At 40.8% G+C, this 20,603-nt stretch overlaps 1 protein-coding gene across 1 annotated transcript in view; it reads right to left on the bottom strand.

Moving 5' to 3' along the window:
• Positions 1-20,029, bottom strand: part of ntsr1 (neurotensin receptor 1 (high affinity)) — a 41,487-nt gene extending 21,458 nt beyond the window's left edge. Inside the window, exon 1 of the mRNA XM_074643237.1 lies at positions 19,068-20,029. Within this exon, the coding sequence (XP_074499338.1) occupies positions 19,068-19,712 (645 nt within the window). The 5' untranslated portion in view covers positions 19,713-20,029. The remainder of the gene's footprint in view (positions 1-19,067) is intronic.
• Positions 20,030-20,603: the final 574 nt, after the last annotated feature.

Raw genomic sequence — 20,603 nt, 5'->3', positions numbered from 1 at the left:
AATAACTCTTAACAAATGTTGAGAACCCATTTTTTTAATTCACCTCCTTGTCACCAGAGATTTACGACCAACGGTTGTATCACTTGTTTCTTCTGTGGGATGTGACTGAAAGTGGCTGGCAGCTTCCGCTCTGATAACAAAGCCAATATATTTTAAATTAAAGGACCAGTGTGTAGGAATTAGGGTTTGGCTTTCACAAGCCACAGTCCAAATCAGAGTGAAATTTATACTTTTAGTTCATTTTCTATTTAGTCTGGTTTGGTTTCACAGTGTACAAATTTAAGCGGACCAAATAACAAATTAATTCGCTGAGGGGCGTGTACGAACGAGCAAATTTGTCTTTTTCGTCTCGAGAGCTGCCACGTCTATGCAGGGCGTACTGCCGACCCGGTGAGTCTAGATGCGCACCTCTAAACACCTGCGTAACTGCGTCTCTATGTAAACACATAGAAAACGGCCTTTGGTGTTCCTTCCCATTATCCAATATAATCTGTCAGCTAACATATATAATAATTTAAGTTAGCATATATAAGTTATGTTTGTGTAAAATTTGATTTATAGCAATAGCTACATAAAAGTAGGCCTAATGTATGTAATGAAAGGCATACAAAACTACCTTTAGGTAGATACAGTATATATACAGTATATGTATATATATATATCCCAGACACATGCGATGATGATCATGTCATGCAACTGCTGAATTAGGGCACTGGCAACTTTTTTGGTCTAATTCAGAAGACACTGGTGACCGGGCCTCAAAGCATAATGTGTATTCTAATGTATTATCTTCACAGCAGAAGCTATAATACCCTCTGCTCAAATTTGAATGTGTGGGAGTAAACCCGGAGAGTCTGCAACTGGAAACGTAATATGATTGCTGAACGGGGGAGTGAGGGAGCTGCAGCTCACGACAAACAAGAGCTCTAATGCTTTTCTAACTCACATGTTGAGCAGCTTACATTGTCTGCCTTCTGGCTGGAATATCCATTAAAGCAGGTAACTGGCAATAAAAAAAAAAAAAAAAAACACCCTCGTAAGCAACAGCAACGTGTGCCACAAATTGAAAGACTGGAAGCAATACAATATCTCGTTTTGTTTCCATACGACCCTGAACTCTACACCAGCATGCACATATACAAACAGACGTACATACACACTGCTGATTCAGTTTGGATAACGAATGACGCACACACTGGGGCAAAGCATGCAAGCTCTTATGATGAGATGTCACTTAATTATGCAGCACTAGACCAAACAACTACTGGAGATGAGGGCAAACAACATCTACGTGTTTGTAACCAATTTCCTTACTCAGCCTTCATGCTCTGCTGATTTTTCGATCACTGTTAAACTTTTTGTTGGGAACAATTTCAGTGGTGTTAGTTTGTAGGAGGAAGACAGATGAGCCTGTTTGCTTGTTTGTGTTTCCTCGTGTATGCCTCGTTTTCGTTGTTAAGTCTGACTGACACCTCGCTCAATTATAAGCTGTAATATATGCACATATGTAACATATTTATGACAAAAGGGACAAGCACAGACATGACTGCACCATACACCCATACACTGACTGAACAGTACCAGGCCAAAGCTCCACCTGCCCTTCGTACGGCGTGTTTTGATCACTGTGCTTCACACCTCTGGACGTTTTCCCCGCACAGATCAGATTTCACCTTTTATCAGTTTGACAACTCTCACAGAGACGGTGGTTTGGTCGGTGTTATCAGACTTGCTTTCATGCTATGTGAGCTGTCCGTATGGATAAAGCTGTGTTATTATATATCTATCAGCAAGAGTTTATCTTGAATGGTCTGTGAATACTTTTTGAGGTAGAGGCCAGGACTAGAGGCTGTGTGTGGATGCTACTGAACTCATATACCCAACAATGACAGATGTCTTGTCTGTTAAATGTAAATATAACAGTGATTTCAGTAAAAGTACAAATAAAAGTGAAATGACTACAGTGGATATACACTGTATGTAAAGACAGCCATAACACCAATGTAAAATAAGGTACGATATTTGTTCTGAAATATGTGTTATTGTAATTTGCATCTGGCAATCACAGCATGATTGGTGCTTGACAAATATTTACATTAACAACAGGTATGTCTCAGATCAAGAGCAAATAAAAATTAAAAAAAGTCCACAATTATTCATACATATTCTTTGAATAATTATAGTAAAAGAAACCAATACATGAGTAGACCGATCTTGTTGGCCAAGTTGATGTAGTGATGTATATGTAGTAAGGAATGCAGGACTAGTTACTAATCTTTCTTTTTATAAAAAGAAAATGTATTTAATCTTTTTTTCTGCAAAACGCAGCAAGACTAAAGCCTGGTCACATCCCCATTTAAAATGGAAAGATCAATTCCAATGGAGCCGGCACGATTAGTGGATTTGAATTTACGCTTATTGACCAAAAGGCAAGCCCTCTTGACAGTGCTGATCTTTGAGGGAACTATACTGCACCATAACCTGTTACCTCCTCTGTCGGAGTATAAACGGCTCCACTTAAGAAAAATGTTTTGCAGATGGTTGTGAGACAGGAGTTGACCGTATAAATACATCTTTTGAATAAACTGTGTGAACATATTGTCCCATTAGTGACCGAGATAAGCTAATGAGTTTGCTAAGTGACCATTAGCTCTGAAAACAAAAATGTCCCTCATCAATTACTTTTTATTTAATGCAATGGTGTACAATGGTGAACAAAATACCAAGGGGAAATGAGCCGAACCGTATGGTCTGCAATTTGCAATCACTACATCACCGCCTGCAAGGCTGCATATTCAAGAAAATACAGGTTATCCCATAAAGCTTACAGCTAACTGTATATACAGGCTTCCCTTAGACTTCTGTGGAAGTCAACGGTTCCTGGGACAAGTTATGGGTGCCCCGTGGTTTGGCCCTCCAGGAAGTCGAGGCACACATATGTATTAATAGGGTGGTCTAGCAGCAATCTAACAGCACCATGAATTTGTATAATCACAATAAGAAAAAATAAAAATAAAAAAAACGACATTCGATACAGCTCTAGTGCGCATGTAGGCAGGAGTTAGTTACTATGGTTACGGGCATTGACGTCACCTATAGAAAATTTCTATGGCGTCGCCACTAGGTCCTTTTGCCAAGGCTTAAACCCGAAGTTTTCAAAAATCCAGTTGTTGTAAATTAATGCAGAACTGTACTGAGATTCTATTGGGAAGCAATTAGAGAGAAAAGCACTTCCAGAAACATGATGGCAGTGGTGATGGAGCAGATGACAGTATCGTATCGTTGTCCTCCCGAGACAGCGTGCCAGTTTTATAATTATATTCAAGTGTGTGCGTGAGTCAATGCCTCATTGTGTTCCTTACTTTAATTTGTTGGCAGAGCAGTGCCGTTCCACCTTGTTTGTACAACTGAGACATACCGTAACCAGCATCCCCAATTAACTGGTCTTTGGTCTGAAATGTGTCCTTGAAGGCGTCCTAAGTTAGAAACACGCGCACTCCCACAAGCATCACGTTGCAGTCAACATCCATGTCTTTCCAAAATGCCATCACTTCATCATTTTATCCAGTTAGATTTTTGTGTGCAATTATCATAATTAGCATATAGGGGTGTAACGATACAATACGATTTCCATGGTTCCGATATGATTCAAGGACGATATTTGGCTCATCTAGAGCGACACAATACGATTCAATGATTTGAAATCGATACAGTAGCTCTTTTTGCCAAAAACTCAGTCAGTGTGACTGTGCAATAATTAGCAGGATACTGGACAGTGCAGGTCAGGATTCCTCAAAGTTTTTCTTGTAAGGGAATCAGGGATAAATTAATTATGGATATAAACAAGTAAACAACGATAAATGTCCATACAGCTTTTATTAGAAAATAATAAAAAGTGCAACTGCAGGACCTGCTGATTCAGTTCTCAAGATACAAGGCAATGCAATATTTAACAAAAAATAAAATAAACCAACTTCTATTCAAGTTAAATGAACAGTAATTTAACCTGCTGCTTCTGTCCTCATTTTCAGTATAAACAGTAGAGCAATAATACAGATATCAATCGCTTATAGTGATCAAACAGCTTGCGACACATCATTCCGAAACAAACGCTGTTTAAATAATTTGCTGATAGTAATCAAGTAGTCCACCTACAGTGTTCATTTGGGGTCTTTTCATACATGAAAACATACGGAAAAACATTTGAAAGCTATGTTAGACTGACGTTAGTTGAATTTCTGTTTTTTTTTACTTTACTCTCGTGATATTTTTGCCTCGCGGACCGTCTACTTTAAGGGCTGGATACGTGAGGCTGATGCTGCGTGCACATGGATATCATGACGGGGAAAGGTAAACCGACAGCGCACGGGGAAAGCGCCTGTGGGTGAAGCCGCCCCCGTCAAACCGGTGCCCATCTCCCTCCACGCCGCTACCTCTCGTGATAGAGTCCAGTGCGCCATTCGTCTGCATGCACGCCATGGATGCGTGCCCCGCTGCAGAGGGCAGTGCTGGCAAGCTGACGTGTGTCTGGAGAGTGAACCGGAGTAACGTTTAACATTTCTTAATTAATAAAAGTGCTAAAAAACACTTTCATATAACGTCCTTAAATACAAGGTGCAAATCATCAATATCGATAAAATCGATTTTTGCATTTCAAATCGATTTTATATCGATATACGTCTCCCTTGAAGGACAACTTGCCGAGTACCTATCGATGTAGTAGATGATTCGTTACACCCCTATTAGCATATGAATTCTTGAGTTCACATTGACCTTGACCTTTGACCACCAAATTTTAATCAGTTCATCCCTGAGTGAACATTTATGCCAGATGCAATGGGCTACCTCTGGGTCTGAATAATGAAGCCAATGCTGAAGTACCTTAAACCTGCATTCTTTCTAATAGCCAGCAGGAAGTGACTCCTCTGGTTGTATAGAAGTCTATGAGAAAATGAGCCTACTTCTCACTTGATTTATTACCTCAGTAAACATTGTAAACATGAGTTTATGGTCTTAATCGCTAGTTTCAAGTCTTCTCCAATACAGCATGATGTTCATTTAGTAACTGTCACTTCTGGTTGCAAAAAAACAAGATGGCTTTAAAATGGTAGTCCTAAAACCGATCGGTGACATCACAGTGACTACATCCACTGCTTTTATACAGTCTATGGCCAGATGTAATGAAGTTCCCTCCAGGCGTTCTTGAGATATCGCTTTCACGAGAATGGGAGGGACGTAAGGTCACAGTGACCTTTGACCAGCAAATTCGAATTAGTCCATCCTTGAATCCAAGTGGACGTCTGAGACAAATTTGAAGAAATTCTCTCAAGACGTTCCTGATATATCGTGTTCATGAGAATGGACCGGACGGATTGATGGACAACCTGAAGACATACATTTCACTTTCTGCCGTAGAAAAGTTACATGGCAGAAAATTCAGTATTTTGAATGAAGTATAATTCAGTTTTCTAACTCTTTAGTCATATTCAATTAAAGTATCTAGTGAAGGACTGATGTCTACCAGAACCCCATACTGTATGTCATTTTGTCTGCAACCACACATTTTGTCATTCTGTCACATGGTTTCTGGACTCAATGTCATTGCACAGTAATACAATTTCAGAGATGCCGGTCATTTAGCCAGAAGGACATGCTGTATATTCCTCAGAAATGTTTTATTTCCTTGCTTACATGTTACATCATACCTGATCACTTCTATACAATATCTAGCATTCACTTTATTGTCATCCTTCTCTTTCTCTCTGTCTTCCTTGTAAACATTCGGTTGCTTGAATGGCCATGGCGAGGCAATGACAACGCTGTATTCCTCGCCTTTCTATCAAATAGGAACAGAGGAAGGAGAACACAAAGCCAATTTACCCCCGAAATGGCTGAGGAACAACATTAAATTAACTACATTACCACTGACATGTTCACTCTCACTCACTCTTTTCCAAAGTCCACTGTGTTCACACTGATTCTAGCCCGGTTGAGTTGAAGTAACAGCAAGATTTCTCTCTCAGTGAAAATATGTACATCAGCAATTGGGTTGGATACAGAACGGAACATTTTTATTACCCCTTGCGTTGACGTTTGTCGAAGATTCATTAACCTTAAACAACTTCCGGTTAGTGAGCGCGTGCATAGAGAGCCTATATATCTTTTCCTCTGGCACGCAGCTCTCGTAATTACCATGGTTTGTTCATATCTAAATAAACATCTATCCCACTTTCAGCAGGGGATAATCCAAATATTTGCATCATGGTGACATTGTTTAGACAAAGGTCTGTGCACAGGCTACATGCCACGTGTCACGTGGTGTTTTACAATCGCACACAGAAACAATCACATCTGGCTCTTCTCTTGGTCATCTCTAACATCCACAGAACAGAGAACCCAAACATGCTTTTACCTGCGATGTGCAGATCTTTCATTCATCAAAACACTTACAATACAAATTATGACCTATTTAAAATGTAATAAACGATAATCTTGTGCAAATCTGTTCTCTCCCCCTCACATATTTTCTACCAGATAACTCACACATACTGTGGTATTAAAGCTGTAATCCTTAAGATTTCAGTAGCAGTTGATTTGGAGACACCTGTGGTTCCACTGGTGCAAACGTTAAGAGTGTCTTATAATAATAATAAAAGTGCCAGAGTTCCATTTCAAATGATATATTTCTCACTGGAGACAGGAAACATGCTTTGAGCAGCTACTCCATCAGAAATTCAATCTCCTTCTTGTGAATCCAGAGCTTGTGAATTGAGTAGTAAGTTGCAGAAAGCGCTACAGGGAGACTTTTGAACAGGTATCATTATACTTTAAGTAATTATAAGATGATAGTGTTGTGGTTTTGGTGTTTTGACTCTGTAGAGGAGTTTTTTCTTTTTTTCTTGCCAGATTGTGCATGTGTTGGTAATTTTGTGGCACATAACAGGTAAGTACAGGATGTCCATCCACGTTCCCCGGTTGCCTCGCCGTCCCTTCGGGCTGTTAGTACAGAAATACCCACCGCAAGTAGATTCTGTGAGAGCGATCCTGATACCTTCTTAGTAGCTGACAGCTGAAATTGACCTGATTCAGAGTAGGAATGGACGATGTGGCCAAAATCTTCTATCATGATATAGCACATTTTTCTTCTGGTAAAATAAATAATCTTTATGAAATAACCACATGGTAAAGCTTATTTTTGTATAATTGTCCTGTGTGAATTAAATACTTGACAAACGAAAAGTACTGAGTATTTTCTTTTTTATTAAGAACTTGTGCAAAATAAACGGTTTCAAATGTATTTAGAGAAAGAATGAATCAAAAATAAATAAATACAGGCCAGCTAATAAATGCATTTTACAGGACGGGTGGCAGACATTAAGGCCCATGAAAAATTATACATACACATATTGGTCGAACTCAACTGCAAGTAAAGTGTATAGCCTCCATAACCTCATTGATTATTATATCATTGGTTATAATAAGCGAGGTTAACTGTACAGAGCGGTTTGTACTGATTCTGCTTTCCTTAACAAACAAATACATAGTATCCCAAATAGATAATAGAAAGAAAACGGTTGATGCTAGTCTATCATACATAGAGTGTGATATGTTGTAAAGCTATTGTTGTCATAGAAACAAAACCTACGCGCAGCGCGTCATCGAGAGCCTGTCAGAGAAAAACCAGGATACTAACAGGCATTTAAAGATACTCAATATTAAATGAATACAGTTACTGTATTAAGGTCACCTCTTTGTCGATTACAGCCGGGTGGGATGTCTTTAAGAACAGGTGTCATAAAGTGCCTTCATTACGGAACAACAGAGCTAAAAAAAACAAAAAACAAGTCATCAAATATCTAATACATGCAGGGGTTTCAAGGCAGCACATCACTTGAGTGAATGCACTGATAGAGAATTTGTCTGTGAGGTCGAAGCTCCATTTGTCACTTTGAGTTCAGCTACTCCGACAGCTGTGAAGATGTGTGCATAACAGAGGATTTGTTCTGGTCCAACGAGGTCTGGACTGATTTCTTTTGAAGAGGAAAACAAAACAGAAGGTGACTGGTTGTACTGGAGCCAGGAAGGCTGTTTAAAAGAATGGTACTGACAGTCACTTCATACGTTTACCTATAAGACAACACTGAGTTTTAGCAGGAGTCCAGGAGTTTTTGTATTAAGTTTATGCAATGTTTATTGACTGACTAGGTAGTTTGTGATCAAGAAGCATTATCTGCTTTGGACCGATGAATAGTCAGGGGTTAAAATACTGCACAAGGCCACCCACCTCAGAGATTATCAACCACCCCTTTCCTTGAGGTTCAGTCTAGCGCTTCTACTTGTTGTCACAAGGCAGGTGCTCAATGTAACACTTCAAAAAATGCCTGTAATAAATCAATACCATGGTCATTTGATGAGTATACTGGAGCTGTGTAACCACTATAAGCAACATCTGCTGCCTTTGGCCCTCATACTGCACAGTATGCAATGTCTGCCTCCAGATTGAATTTTGTGGGGAAATGTGCTGTATTATGTCATGACAAAAAGAGGGATTGGTTTTGGCACAAATCAGGAATATTGTGCTACTCTTCCAGCTCAATTTGAGCTGAAGTTCTCCAAATTTCCGGAAACAGCAGGTGGTGAAATGTCACAGTTTGATGGAAAAAATCACCTCCAACATGTTCTCCTCAGCAAACGCAATTATGGATGAAGGGGAGAAGTGCTGCATTCATTTGGACAAGTGGCATTTACAATTCTGCCTCTGTGAGTCATGGACAAAAGCAACAAAGCGGCCAGCGTGGCCAGCTACATTGTTGGCGAGTTGCCGTTGAAGTGTTGCTCAAGCGCTCGTCGACGTAGTTATGTTGTTTAATAGCACTGGGAACTTGCTAACAGCATTTTTTAGATGGAACAGAACCAAAAACAAAGTGAAACGAAAACTTGTGATGTCATTGGCGTCATTGGAGCACTGAAAAAAGTTCAGACAAGCTCAACTTTATTTGTAGCGGGTCACGCCTGTCACATAGCTAGTGTAGCGGCGCCAGTTTGTAGCTTCATGTCACCGACTTCCATCGAAAAAAACACTCGTAGTGTGAACACAGCTTTAGTCTCTTCAGCTCATGGTACAAAATTCATTTGGGGATTACATTACTAGTCAAGAGCTAAAATATTGAAAAATAATGTTACATATTACACTTAATTAAAAACGACCCTTGGAGTTATGAAAATGTGGGTTAAATGTCAAGCTTGTCCATATAAAATGAAAATAATTTAAGCAAGAAGCCAGATAAAAATGAGGACAAAGGAGGATTATTTTGGGTCGACCATCTTGGGGACTCCATCACTACCTCTGAATGCTAACCTAATAAATAAGAGATGCTCTATTTTCTAGCTGCAGGCCAACTCTCTTCATCCATAGGGCAGATGCATCTGATAGAGAACCAAGAGAGAATATCAGGGCAAAATATGCACAATCCTATATGCAAGTTGTGTTGGGCCTAGCTGAATTTGACTAAAATCCTTCCAATCCAAGAAATTCAATTACAGTGTACTCAGATAGCAGCCTCATGCTAAAATGGACTACCGGTATATTACATCACGCACATGTAAAGAACAGTTTTCAAATGGTCAAACACAAACAACTGTGTCTACCGGGAGGAAGGGAAAGACATTTGCTAAACACAATGAAAGCACGACTTCAACCTTTCAAAAACAATCTGAAAACCTTGTTAAAGTTCCTCTGGATGAATCAGTCGGTTTTGCAGTTCTAACTCATCCTGCTGCACAAACAACATGACCCTGTACAACCCAAGCAGAGACTCCTGAACAGCAGGACACCACTCAGTGCAACGACAGCAAACAAGCTCACAGGTACACATGCCAAAGTAAGTGCACACACCGGCACCGGGCTAAACGCACAGCAAGGAAAGTAGGAATGTACCGGAAATGTCTGAGCTTACTGTCACTGAGTTAACTTCACTTCCACTCGCTCCCATCCTGCAGCCTTGAAGAAATTAAAAACAAATCCCCTCTTGCTCATTAAGTCCTTTAGTCTTTCTCTCATTCACTGTCTCTCTTCCTCCATCGCACAATCCTCCTGTGTCTCAGTAGATAGTCTGCATCATCACTTGCACACGTTTATGAGTTTTGTTTTTATCTGTGTAGGAAGAAGGTCAATAGGTTTTGTTTCAAGAATTCTGTAGAAATCGGTGTGAAAACCTTGAAAGAAGAGGTCGCTGCTCCAGTATTAAGATTCATGAAAACAGTAGAATTATCTGAAATTATCTCACCGAACTAGTAGATTATTTCACTTGTCTTGACTTTTCAGAGTCAATAATAGACAACTTGGTAAGAGGGATGTTTTTGGAGTGTTTGCAGTATGTAAAAACATAATCAACTAGAATGGCACTCGGAGAGCGCAGACCTCCGCCAAGCTGCCTGAGTACGATTGACCCCCCTCTCCGTGCAGCTTGCGCCATCATCCACGTGTTTTTTGGTTTATGTTGAGATCAGCTGTAGGCAGCTGAGCATCGTAAAACACTTCATTCAAACTGGACAGAAACAAACTAAAACTCACCTAAACCGTCGTCGTTACTCTTTCCAACAATCACCAAGTGTGCTTTGGTCGAACTCAACAGCAATTTCAGAGTTTAATGTGAAAGAGGAAAGAGGCTGGGTGACGCGTCATGAAAGCGTCATCAGTTACACTGCGCATGTCTTGAAGTCTGTGGTGTTAATGCACAGGCTGACTGGAGTTATTAAAGAAAATTCCCAAAACCAGATCATGATCCGGATCGCCACCAAAATCGAATGGATTGTTCATTGTGCCACACCCCGCCCCTCCAAAAAATGTCATTCAAATCCAGTGCGGACTTTTGGAGTAATCATCCAAACGGACAAACCAACAAACAAACCAATAACGGTGAAAACATAACCTCCTTCCTAGGCCTTCGGCCTTGATGGAGGTAACAAAGAAACTACAACCTTAAGTTCTCAAATAAAGGTAGTGGAGTAAAAGGTATTACTATACTATTTCCCACTGAAGTGTAGTTCATCATTGGCATAAAATGGAAATACTCAATTGAAGTACAGAACCTCAAAATTATACCTAAGTACAGTGTTTTACCCAAGGGTATTAAAACAATTAATGATTATTCTCTCATCTATAAAATGTCAGTAAATTGTGAAAAAATGCCCAAATTCTTGTTTTTTAATTTCATCCAATTGATATTAACTTCATTGTTTACTGTTCACTTTCTTACAGCCGTATCAGAGCTGTATTAAAGTCGAGATGAAATGAAAAAGGCCTTTTTAACGCTTTTAGATCACATTCACGGTCATATCGTGTACCTATTTAACGATATATTCAATTTTACTGGAATTTTCCTGTAAAACTAAATATGACGGGCTTACATAAGCTAGTACCAACTGATTTCCACCAATAATATCATGACATCCATCCATCAACCAATCTGCAACTTTTAGCGATGAAGGAGGTGTGTGTGGAGCCCAAGCCTCCAGGAAGAGCGCCGGTCGTCGATCCCAACTTTCGTAGTGGCCAAACGGGGATACTGCAACCTCCATGTCCGTCACGTGATGCATTGGGCCCAAAAATACTTTTTCCCATAGACTTACATTGGGAAAGAGATGTCTGTAACTCAGCGGATCATTTTTTTTTTAGGTGAATCATCTCCCCAATACGAACACCCTAATAGCCCTTATTTAAAAAAATAAGTTTTTTAAGTTGTAAAACGCACTAATAGCCGATCCAGAGTTATTTCCCCTCCTCCGTTCATGTGAGTGAGACCCAGACCGAGGCTGGAGCGCAAGCCGTGACGAAGGCGTGACGTTGGGACCCCGTGACCGAGTCATGTGACCGAGCGGACGCTACTGCGCATGTTCCGTGTGCCCAAGATCCGGGTACTGTTCCAGATGGAAGTCGAGCCATTTAGGCTTCATGCACCACTGAGCAACTTTCATAGGATTGAACGGGGCCCCGCCTCCAATGCTGCATCCAGTTCTCTTAATACATCCATGGTGTGAACCACAGTCCTCCGTAGCTCTGTATCACGCTACACACGCCAAGTCCACCCACTTTTTAGCTGTCCAATCAAATACGAAAGATTTGATTTAATTCCCTCTTGTAACTGTACACCTCTGGGAAATACAGTACAGTACACACCGTACAGAAGATAAAGACGCTCTAACGTACATTTCTCTGGGACTTTAAAGCTAAGGTAGGTAATATATTTTATCAACATTCTGTTGTTATATTTGTTGAACTTCTCGTTAAATCCTGACAGCAATCAATAAATCAAGTGCTCTGACAAAAAACTGAGAAAAAAAAATATGGCATCTGTGGTTGTCGCAGGACTGTAAGAAACCCGTCCAATCATTTAATTCGGACCGAAGTTACCTGTCTACCTGTGTGCACTCATTGCACATCACCAGAGTCTTCCACCAGCTGCCAGCTTGACAGCTGTGAGTACTAACAATAGCCATGTTGGTTGTTTACATTCATAATGATAATGTTGGGGGAGTATCTTTGGAGGGAGGCCTGAAAGGACGGACTGTCAGTGTTGATGACTTGGAGACTTTCTCTCTAGATTTAGGGACTTTTGGAGCCAGTGCTGCTATAGCTACTTTCATTGGAAAAGAGTTGGCAACACTGGGCTGGTTTTTAGGTTGGATACTTTTAAAATCTAGTGTACTCTTACTGGTTTCTCCAATGTTATCTATCCACGCTTTAAGGGTTATAAGTTTAAACTTAAAGGGACTGTTTGTAACTTTCAAAAATGCTTGTTAACAGTGACACTTGTGGTCTTTAGGTCAACGAAAATCAGCGTTGGGCTCGCGCTTGCTCGCTCTACATAGACATGAACGAGCATTGCTCAAAACAGTGAGGCGACACACGTCAGCTAAAACCACAATATCACTCTATATTTCACCTGCTTGGCAGTAATGTTAGCTGACCAGACGAAGTCTCTCCATGAATCAATGCTGATCCTAGTGTTGGCTTTTCCTGCTTCAGCCTCTGGGGCTGAAGCAGGAAAAGAAATGTTATCGTCTGCAACTGCGCCCGCAGGGAGACACTGGAGTTTTGGTCGGAGACGATAACGTTTCCTGCTTCAGCCTCCAGGGCTGAAGCAGGAAAATAAACGTTATCGTCTCCGACACTGGGGTTTTGGTCGGAGACGATAACGTTTCTCGTTGCGGAGCCCCGTCACTTCACAAGACACGGACCTCTGTTGGTCTGGAGGAGCTGCAGCAGTTATTTCTGCACAAACGTCCACTGTACATTCACTAGATATTCTCAGAGCTAAACTAACTCTTCTGCAGTGTGTAGTGTGCGCGCATGATGTGAGGTGGAGCGAGAACGCGCGCGGTGTGTGAGTGAAGGCAGGCAGGCAGAGGAGCAGAGAACAGCAGAGACTCCGGCCCTGGAGACTAAAGCTACGGTCTCACCTGTGTCGTACGACCGCCGCCAACACTTTTTTGCAAGACGGGCTTCACTAGATAGGACCAAGAGGTTTTGGTGCTTCCGTGTAATTTGTGTTGGAGTCTTGTCTGAACAGCGTAGCCACACGCGAGCGCGCATATGGGAGCGCGCATGGGAAACCGACCCAGTAGATTTATACGTGTAAGAAGTTAAGTAAGTAGTTAGAACAATCCCTTTAAAGAACTTGTAAATGGTTCAAATGGCAACATTTTTGAGAGCCTGCCTTGGAATGTTTCAAGAAGTTAAAACAGTTTTCAGATGTTCTGCATTATTTATATTTGCCATTTAGAGTACAGTTTTACTTCCAGCACTGCAGTTGAATGTACTGTAAGCCTGTTGGCTAACTGTAGGGGGAATTGAACTCCTAACCCCAGGCAGTGAATGCTCCTCCTATTAATCTACACAGGATCAGCCCCCCTTCTGCTACCCACTTGCTCTCTGACCCCCTCATCCTTCCCTTTCACTTCAGTACTCTCTCTCTCACACACACAGACACACACCTTCTCTCCCCTCAGCGTCACTCACTGTTGTCCAAAGTGTTTTGAGACCTTCCATAGCAGCGGGACGCCCTGTGAACCAGCCTACACTGCATCTTTCATATACATATATATATGAACTGCGCAATTTATTCACACACAAACACGCACATTTTTAAAATGTTATGGGAGCAATTTGATCGTTACCCCCTTCTCACTGTGCGTCACATATAATGTCCCCAGACTCTACTGTCCCAACTTATTTATTGTTCTGCTTTTTACATCAAGTGGAAACAATAACACAAAGTCTTGTGTAATTTCTATAGGGTAAGACCTCTTGTGTGGGAAAATGTTTCTCAGCTGACAGAGTATTTGCTGAAGCCTGTCTCACGAATGCCAATAGCCTCAAATTAAGCATCAGAAGATAACAATTCTTAGCCTTGGCACTGCTTCACTTAGTCACTGTCGTGCAGGAGTGAAGAATAGATGAGGCAAAAAAAAAAAAAAAAAACACAGACAAAACACGAGAAATGGGAGTACAAAGTGATGGGAAAATATCAGTGTGGTGTAGAGAGTAAAACCAGGCAGAATAGGCACTCCTGATGAAGACAGACATTAGATACACAGCAGCTGATGTCACATTTCTATTTGCGTTTGTCTCAAGCCAGATGTCTGTAAAGCTACACCGGAGTGACAGAGCATCCACTAAACACCTCACCTAATCATTTCCAATTCTCTCACAAACCAAATCACAACACTTGGGCTTCTGAGTCAACGCCAAGTATGTGCATTGTAAACAAAGCCTGGCAGATTGGCATAATCATTTATACGACCCACGACCTGCAGAGCAACCCCATTCATCTTGGGGAGCAGCGGGGACAGATTTGAGAAATAGCCTTTTTCTGTTAGAGGGGGCTGCTGTGCTCAGAATATGGAAGAAGTGTGTGAGCGTATCTCTCTCTCTTTGTCTCTCACTCACTCACTTTCCGATGACTCATAGGCTCTTTACATTAAGCCACATGCGTACTTAATGTGCACATTGGGCTGCAACTAATGATAATTTTCATTGTTGATGATTGTCTTGATTATTCCGTGTTTGGTCTGTAAAATCTCAGGACACTTAAAGGTCCCATATCGTGCTCATTTTCAGGTTCATACTTGTATTTAGTGTTTCTACTAGAACATGTTTAAATGCTGTATTGTTAAAAAAAAACTTTATTTTCCTCATACTGTCTGCCTGAATACACCTGTATTTACCCCGTCTGAAACGCTCCATTTTAATGCATTTCAACGGAATTGCAACGGAATTGCGTTGCTAGGCAACAGTTTGGGTCCATGTCTACTTCCTGTCAGCTGATGTTATTCACATACACTGCAACCAGGGAATAAACTGTGACATATTTAGAATGTTTATGTTTAAAACCGTGTAATGATCACAAATGGACAGAAATCCTAACGGCTTTTTTCAAACGCACAATTACTGAATATCGGCTGTGTGTATTTCTCCATATATTGAGCGTTTTGATAGTTTAACAGTATTTATTTAGCACTTAAACCTGCTTTATAATATAAAAGACATGCAAATCTCACTTTTTACAATATGGGACCTTTAAAGTAACTGTCCATCACATTTTCCTCGCCCCAGTTTGATCCTCTCATTTATTATCTTTACATTTGAGTCACACGTGACATCTAAATGTCCAAAACATTAATACCTGCTTTGAAAAACACATTTAAAGGAACAGTGTGTTGCATTTAGGGGGATCTATTGGCAGAAATATAATACATTAAAAGGTGTGTTTTCTTTAGTGTATAATCACCTGAAAATAAGAATGGTTGTGTTCTCGTTAGCTTAGAATGAGCCGTTTATATCTACTTAGGGAGCGGGTCCTCATCATGTTTCTACTGTAGCCCAGAACGGACAAACCATCCACTGGCTTTATAGAGGGCAATTCACATTTTCACGTCGGCCACCGTAGTTCTACACGTTCGGCGCATAAGTTTTAGTTGGTTTCAATCTGCAACAACATCGTTAGATGGCACCAAATCACATACAAAACACTTACAGCTGTTCTGAAGGAATTTCCAAAACCCTTAAAGACTCTTCTAACCATGTAGATGAAACAAATATTCACTCTGCTACACACAAAAACGTTTTGTAACCTGTTAAACCCAAGCTGCCTGCAACAAGTTTTTCTTATGACATTACAAGGAAATGACATATGTCCTTTGCCTTTTTGTAATAATTACTTTATTTGTACAGCACTTTTCTTACCATAATTACTGAGTGCTTTTCCAAACACACAAGAAACAGTGATAAAATGATAAAGCAAAAAGTGAAACCAGATGCAATAAAATATTATTGTCCAAGTCATACACATCAGTTAAAAACATTTTGAGGAGGTGTTTTTGTTTTTTTTTGCCAGAAATTGGAAAGTAACATCAATACTAGAATGGCACTCTCCGTTCAGCTTGCGCCATCATCCACGTGTATTTTTTTTAATGTTGAGACCAGCTGTACGTAGCGGAGCATCGTAAAACACTTCATTCAAACTGGACAGAAACAAAATAAAACTCACCTAAACCGTCGTCGTTACTCTTTCCAACAATCACCAAGTGTGCTTTGGTCGAACTCAATTGTAATTTCACCAAGTTTAATGTGAAAAAACGCCAAATAGGTCCCCCCCCCACCGCCCTCCACCCCCTGCTCTCTCTCTGTCTCTCTCTCTGCAGGCAGAAGGAAAGAGGCAGGGTGACGCGTCATGAACAGTTACACTGTGCATGTCTTAAAGCCTGTGGTGTTAATGCACAGGCTTAGCGGAGTTACTAAAAAAATCAAATGGATTGTTCATTGTGCCACACCCCACCCTTCCAAAACATTTTGTGCAAATCCATCGTGGACTTTTGGAGTAATCATCCAAACGGACAAACGAACAAACAAACCAATGGCGGTGAAAACATAACCTCCTTCCTTGGCCTTCGGCCTTGGCGGAGGTAATAAACCAATCTTTGTTTGTTTTAGGAAACAGTCACAACTTGGGAAACATGTTAAGAAATATTTTTATCGTCCAACAAAGCATTTTTTTGAGGATTCTAGAAGTATCTTTAGAACCGTGGTAAGCGTTGTCAAACGAACAAATGTTTTTATTTTTTATTTTTATGAATACCTGGTATTTATTTTTCAGAAAATCGTCATCATCATGAGAGGCACAAATAGGGGCTCATGTTCAAGGTGACTGTATTCTAATAGTCTTACCGACATGGACTCCAGGATACTCTGCAACTTCTACAGGTGCACCATCGAGAGTATTCTGACCGGCTGCATCAGCGCCCTCAACCGCAGGGCTCTACAGAGTCCGGTGAAAACTGCTCAGCACATCACCAGGATGGAGCTGCCATCCATGGAGGACCTCTACACCCAGCGGCGTAGAAAGAAGGCCAACAAGATCAGATCAGAGACCCCAACCACCGCAGCCACAAACCGCTCTGCCTACTGCCGTGTGGCGGACGGTACCGCAGCATCCGGTCCTGCACAACCAGGCTCAGGGACAGCTTCATCCTGCAGGCTAGAAGACTGCTGAACTCTGGAGCGCCTGAGCTCATCATTTGTCACTGTCACTTTATATACTTTACTTACTGTCATACAACCTGTTTACATTATCTGATTACACTATATATATATTTCTATTTTATCATGCATATACATTTACTGCATTCATGTTTACATTCAGCTTATTCGGTGTCCTACATTTTAACTTGCACTATTTTAAGTATTAGATTGTCATTATTGTTTTTTTTAACTTGTGTGATTTTCTTTTAGAAATATTTATTTTGAATTAAATCCTCACATTTGAGAAGCTGATCTTTAGAATTTCTGCTTAAAAAGTGTCTTCAATGATAAAAAAAAATTCTGTAAATCAACTAGTAATGCATGAATCACCAATCATATCAGTGCTACATGCACAACATATACAAATGCACAGGAAGTGAGCCAACAGGACACCATCCACTTGAGAAAACATCCCACCTGTGGCAGCCTCGATTACCTTTGCTCATCTTTTAGTAGCTGTTTATTCTGCTCAACAAATGTTTTTTTTTTTTTCAGATATTGAGAACCGAGGATCTGATAATTTCCTGTGTGTTCAACATTGTGTGATTGATTTTTACAGAAATAAGCATCATGTTCTTGATGTTGGTGAGAGTCTGCCATGTTCATTTCCTGGCAGAAATCAACCTGCAATGAGGTGGAATTACTGACAAACATGTGGCTAAATTATGTTTTTGATATACTAATATAAAGCCTATACAGCTCAACAATAACATTAAACTTTCTTTATGCATATGCTAAACTACAGAATTTTTTTGTGTTTTCCAGTGGAAAATCAACAGGTATCTGTGCGCACAAACCAGGATTTTGGAGACACATTCGGACGTAAAACCGTACAGTTTGTCAAGGCAATGGCACTCATGTACACTGTAAAGGACAGTAAAGAGGGACACAAATACCCCACACCTCACCTCTACCCCACTACCATTATTGACACACAGTACACCTGAACTGAATGGACTGTAATGCTGTGCAATATGCTGCCTTCCACTGTGTAATTCTCTGAAATATATGAATTATTTCTTTTTAAAAATATTTTTGAGAGTTACAAGTTCTTCTAACATGGTCATGGAGCATATATACTGTATATTTGTATTCTGGGGGTATCGTTCCTATGCAGAGGGTAGTTTAGTTTATTTATTGACTACACTGAGGGCGTTTTATATTTTAATAATTTATTTATTTATTGTGTTGAGTTCAATGTGCTACTTATTTTGTACTGTAATCACCTTGAGCCTTTTCTACCTTTTTCTTGTAAAAAACTATAAACTGCTCAGAATTCCAATGTACTTAGGTGCAAATAGCAAATAAAACTCTTGAATCTTGAATCTTAAAGAAAGTATCAACCACCACCCACGTATTTGAGTTTGGGGACTCCAGAGTGACATTTTATATCCCCCCTTTAATTCATCCCGGTGCGTAAATCGCAACTGTGGATACATCTGTGCGTAAAAGCCAACACACACTAAAGCAGCTATACAACACCCACCTGCAGCACGGTCTTCAGGGTGACAGGAGACACGATGGCGGTGCAGATCTTCTCTCCTTTACGCATCACCTGGCCCATGACGAAGAGCATCGGCATGGCGAGCGCGAAGGACGCCAGCCACATGGCGCTGATGAGCTTCTTGGTGCGGCTGCGACTCATGATGCTCTTGGCTTTGAACGGGTGGCAGATGGCCATGTAGCGCTCCACGCTCAGGCTGGCGATGTTGAGCGCCGTGGCGTACGAGCAGGAGTCCCGCAGGAAGTAGTAACCTCTGCACACCGAGTCTCCGAACACCCACGGGTGGTGGAACCAGATGAAGTTGTAGAGCTCGATGGGCATGGAGAGGACCAGGATGAGCAGGTCGGACACGGCGAGGCTGGCCAGGTGGTAGTGCACAGTGCTCTGCAGGTTCTGCAGGGTTTTCTTGGTCAGCAGGGTGTACAAAGTGATGGAGTTACCCAGGCAGCCCACGCAGAACAGCAAGGCGTACATGACGGTGACGATCACCCTGGAGTAAACATCCGTGTTCACCTCCAAGTCTTCCTCATCCGTCTGAAAAGTGTTGTTTTTTTCAAACAGAAACAGAGAGTTATTCCCAAAGAGTCTCTCCAAGTTGCGCCCTGAGAGCGTCACGTTTAAATCCATTATTATTCCTCTATATGTGGAAACATGGAAATTGAATTGTTTTGAAATGAGCGGACATTTGATGAGTTTCACTTGCTTTTACCAACCAGAGTAAAACGGTTCAGTCTCAGAGAGTCGCAGCTTTTATATATTGGGCACGACAAGAGGCGTATCTCGCTATTGGGTCTGCTGCGATGACGCACAGCCATTCAGTGAGTGCATGCAGCCCCTTGCCGTTTTTGTCCGTTCACGATTCACCTTGGCAACCAAAAATAACGCTAAAGGACCAGCTAATCGAAAAATCATGGGCATTTAATGTCAAATACACTTTCTGAGAGACATCTTTCATTTGTATGTTTAGCCTTGGCACCCAGAATTTGTCACTGTCACTTTATATACTTTACTTACTGTCATACAACCTGTTTACATCATCTGATTACACTATATATATTTATATTCTATCATGCATATACATTTACTGCATTCATGTTTACATTCAGCTTATTCGGTGTCCTACATTCTAACTTGCACTATTTTAAAGGTCCCATATTATAAAAAAGTGAGATTTTCATGTTTTTTTTATTATAAAGCAGGCTTAAGTCCTACATAAATACTGTGAAAGTATCAAAACACTCAATCCACAGGGAAATACGCACAGCCCGTATTCAGAAACTCTGCATTTGAAACAAGCTGTCAGGATTTCTGCCCATTCGTGATGTCACAAATATACAATATTTAGACCCTTGACACAATTTTAAAAGTAAACATTCTAAATGTGTCCCAGTTTATTCCTGGTTGCAGTGTATGTGAATGTTATCAGCTGACAGGAAGTACACATTGACCCAAGCTGTTGCCTAGCAACGTAATTCCATTGAAATGCACTAAAACGGAGCGTTTCAGACAGAGGATAAA

The sequence above is a fragment of the Sebastes fasciatus genome, chromosome 8, assembly GCF_043250625.1.
Source record: "Sebastes fasciatus isolate fSebFas1 chromosome 8, fSebFas1.pri, whole genome shotgun sequence".
Taxonomy (NCBI): domain Eukaryota; kingdom Metazoa; phylum Chordata; class Actinopteri; order Perciformes; family Sebastidae; genus Sebastes; species Sebastes fasciatus.
This window is presented reverse-complemented; position numbering and strand designations above follow the sequence as displayed.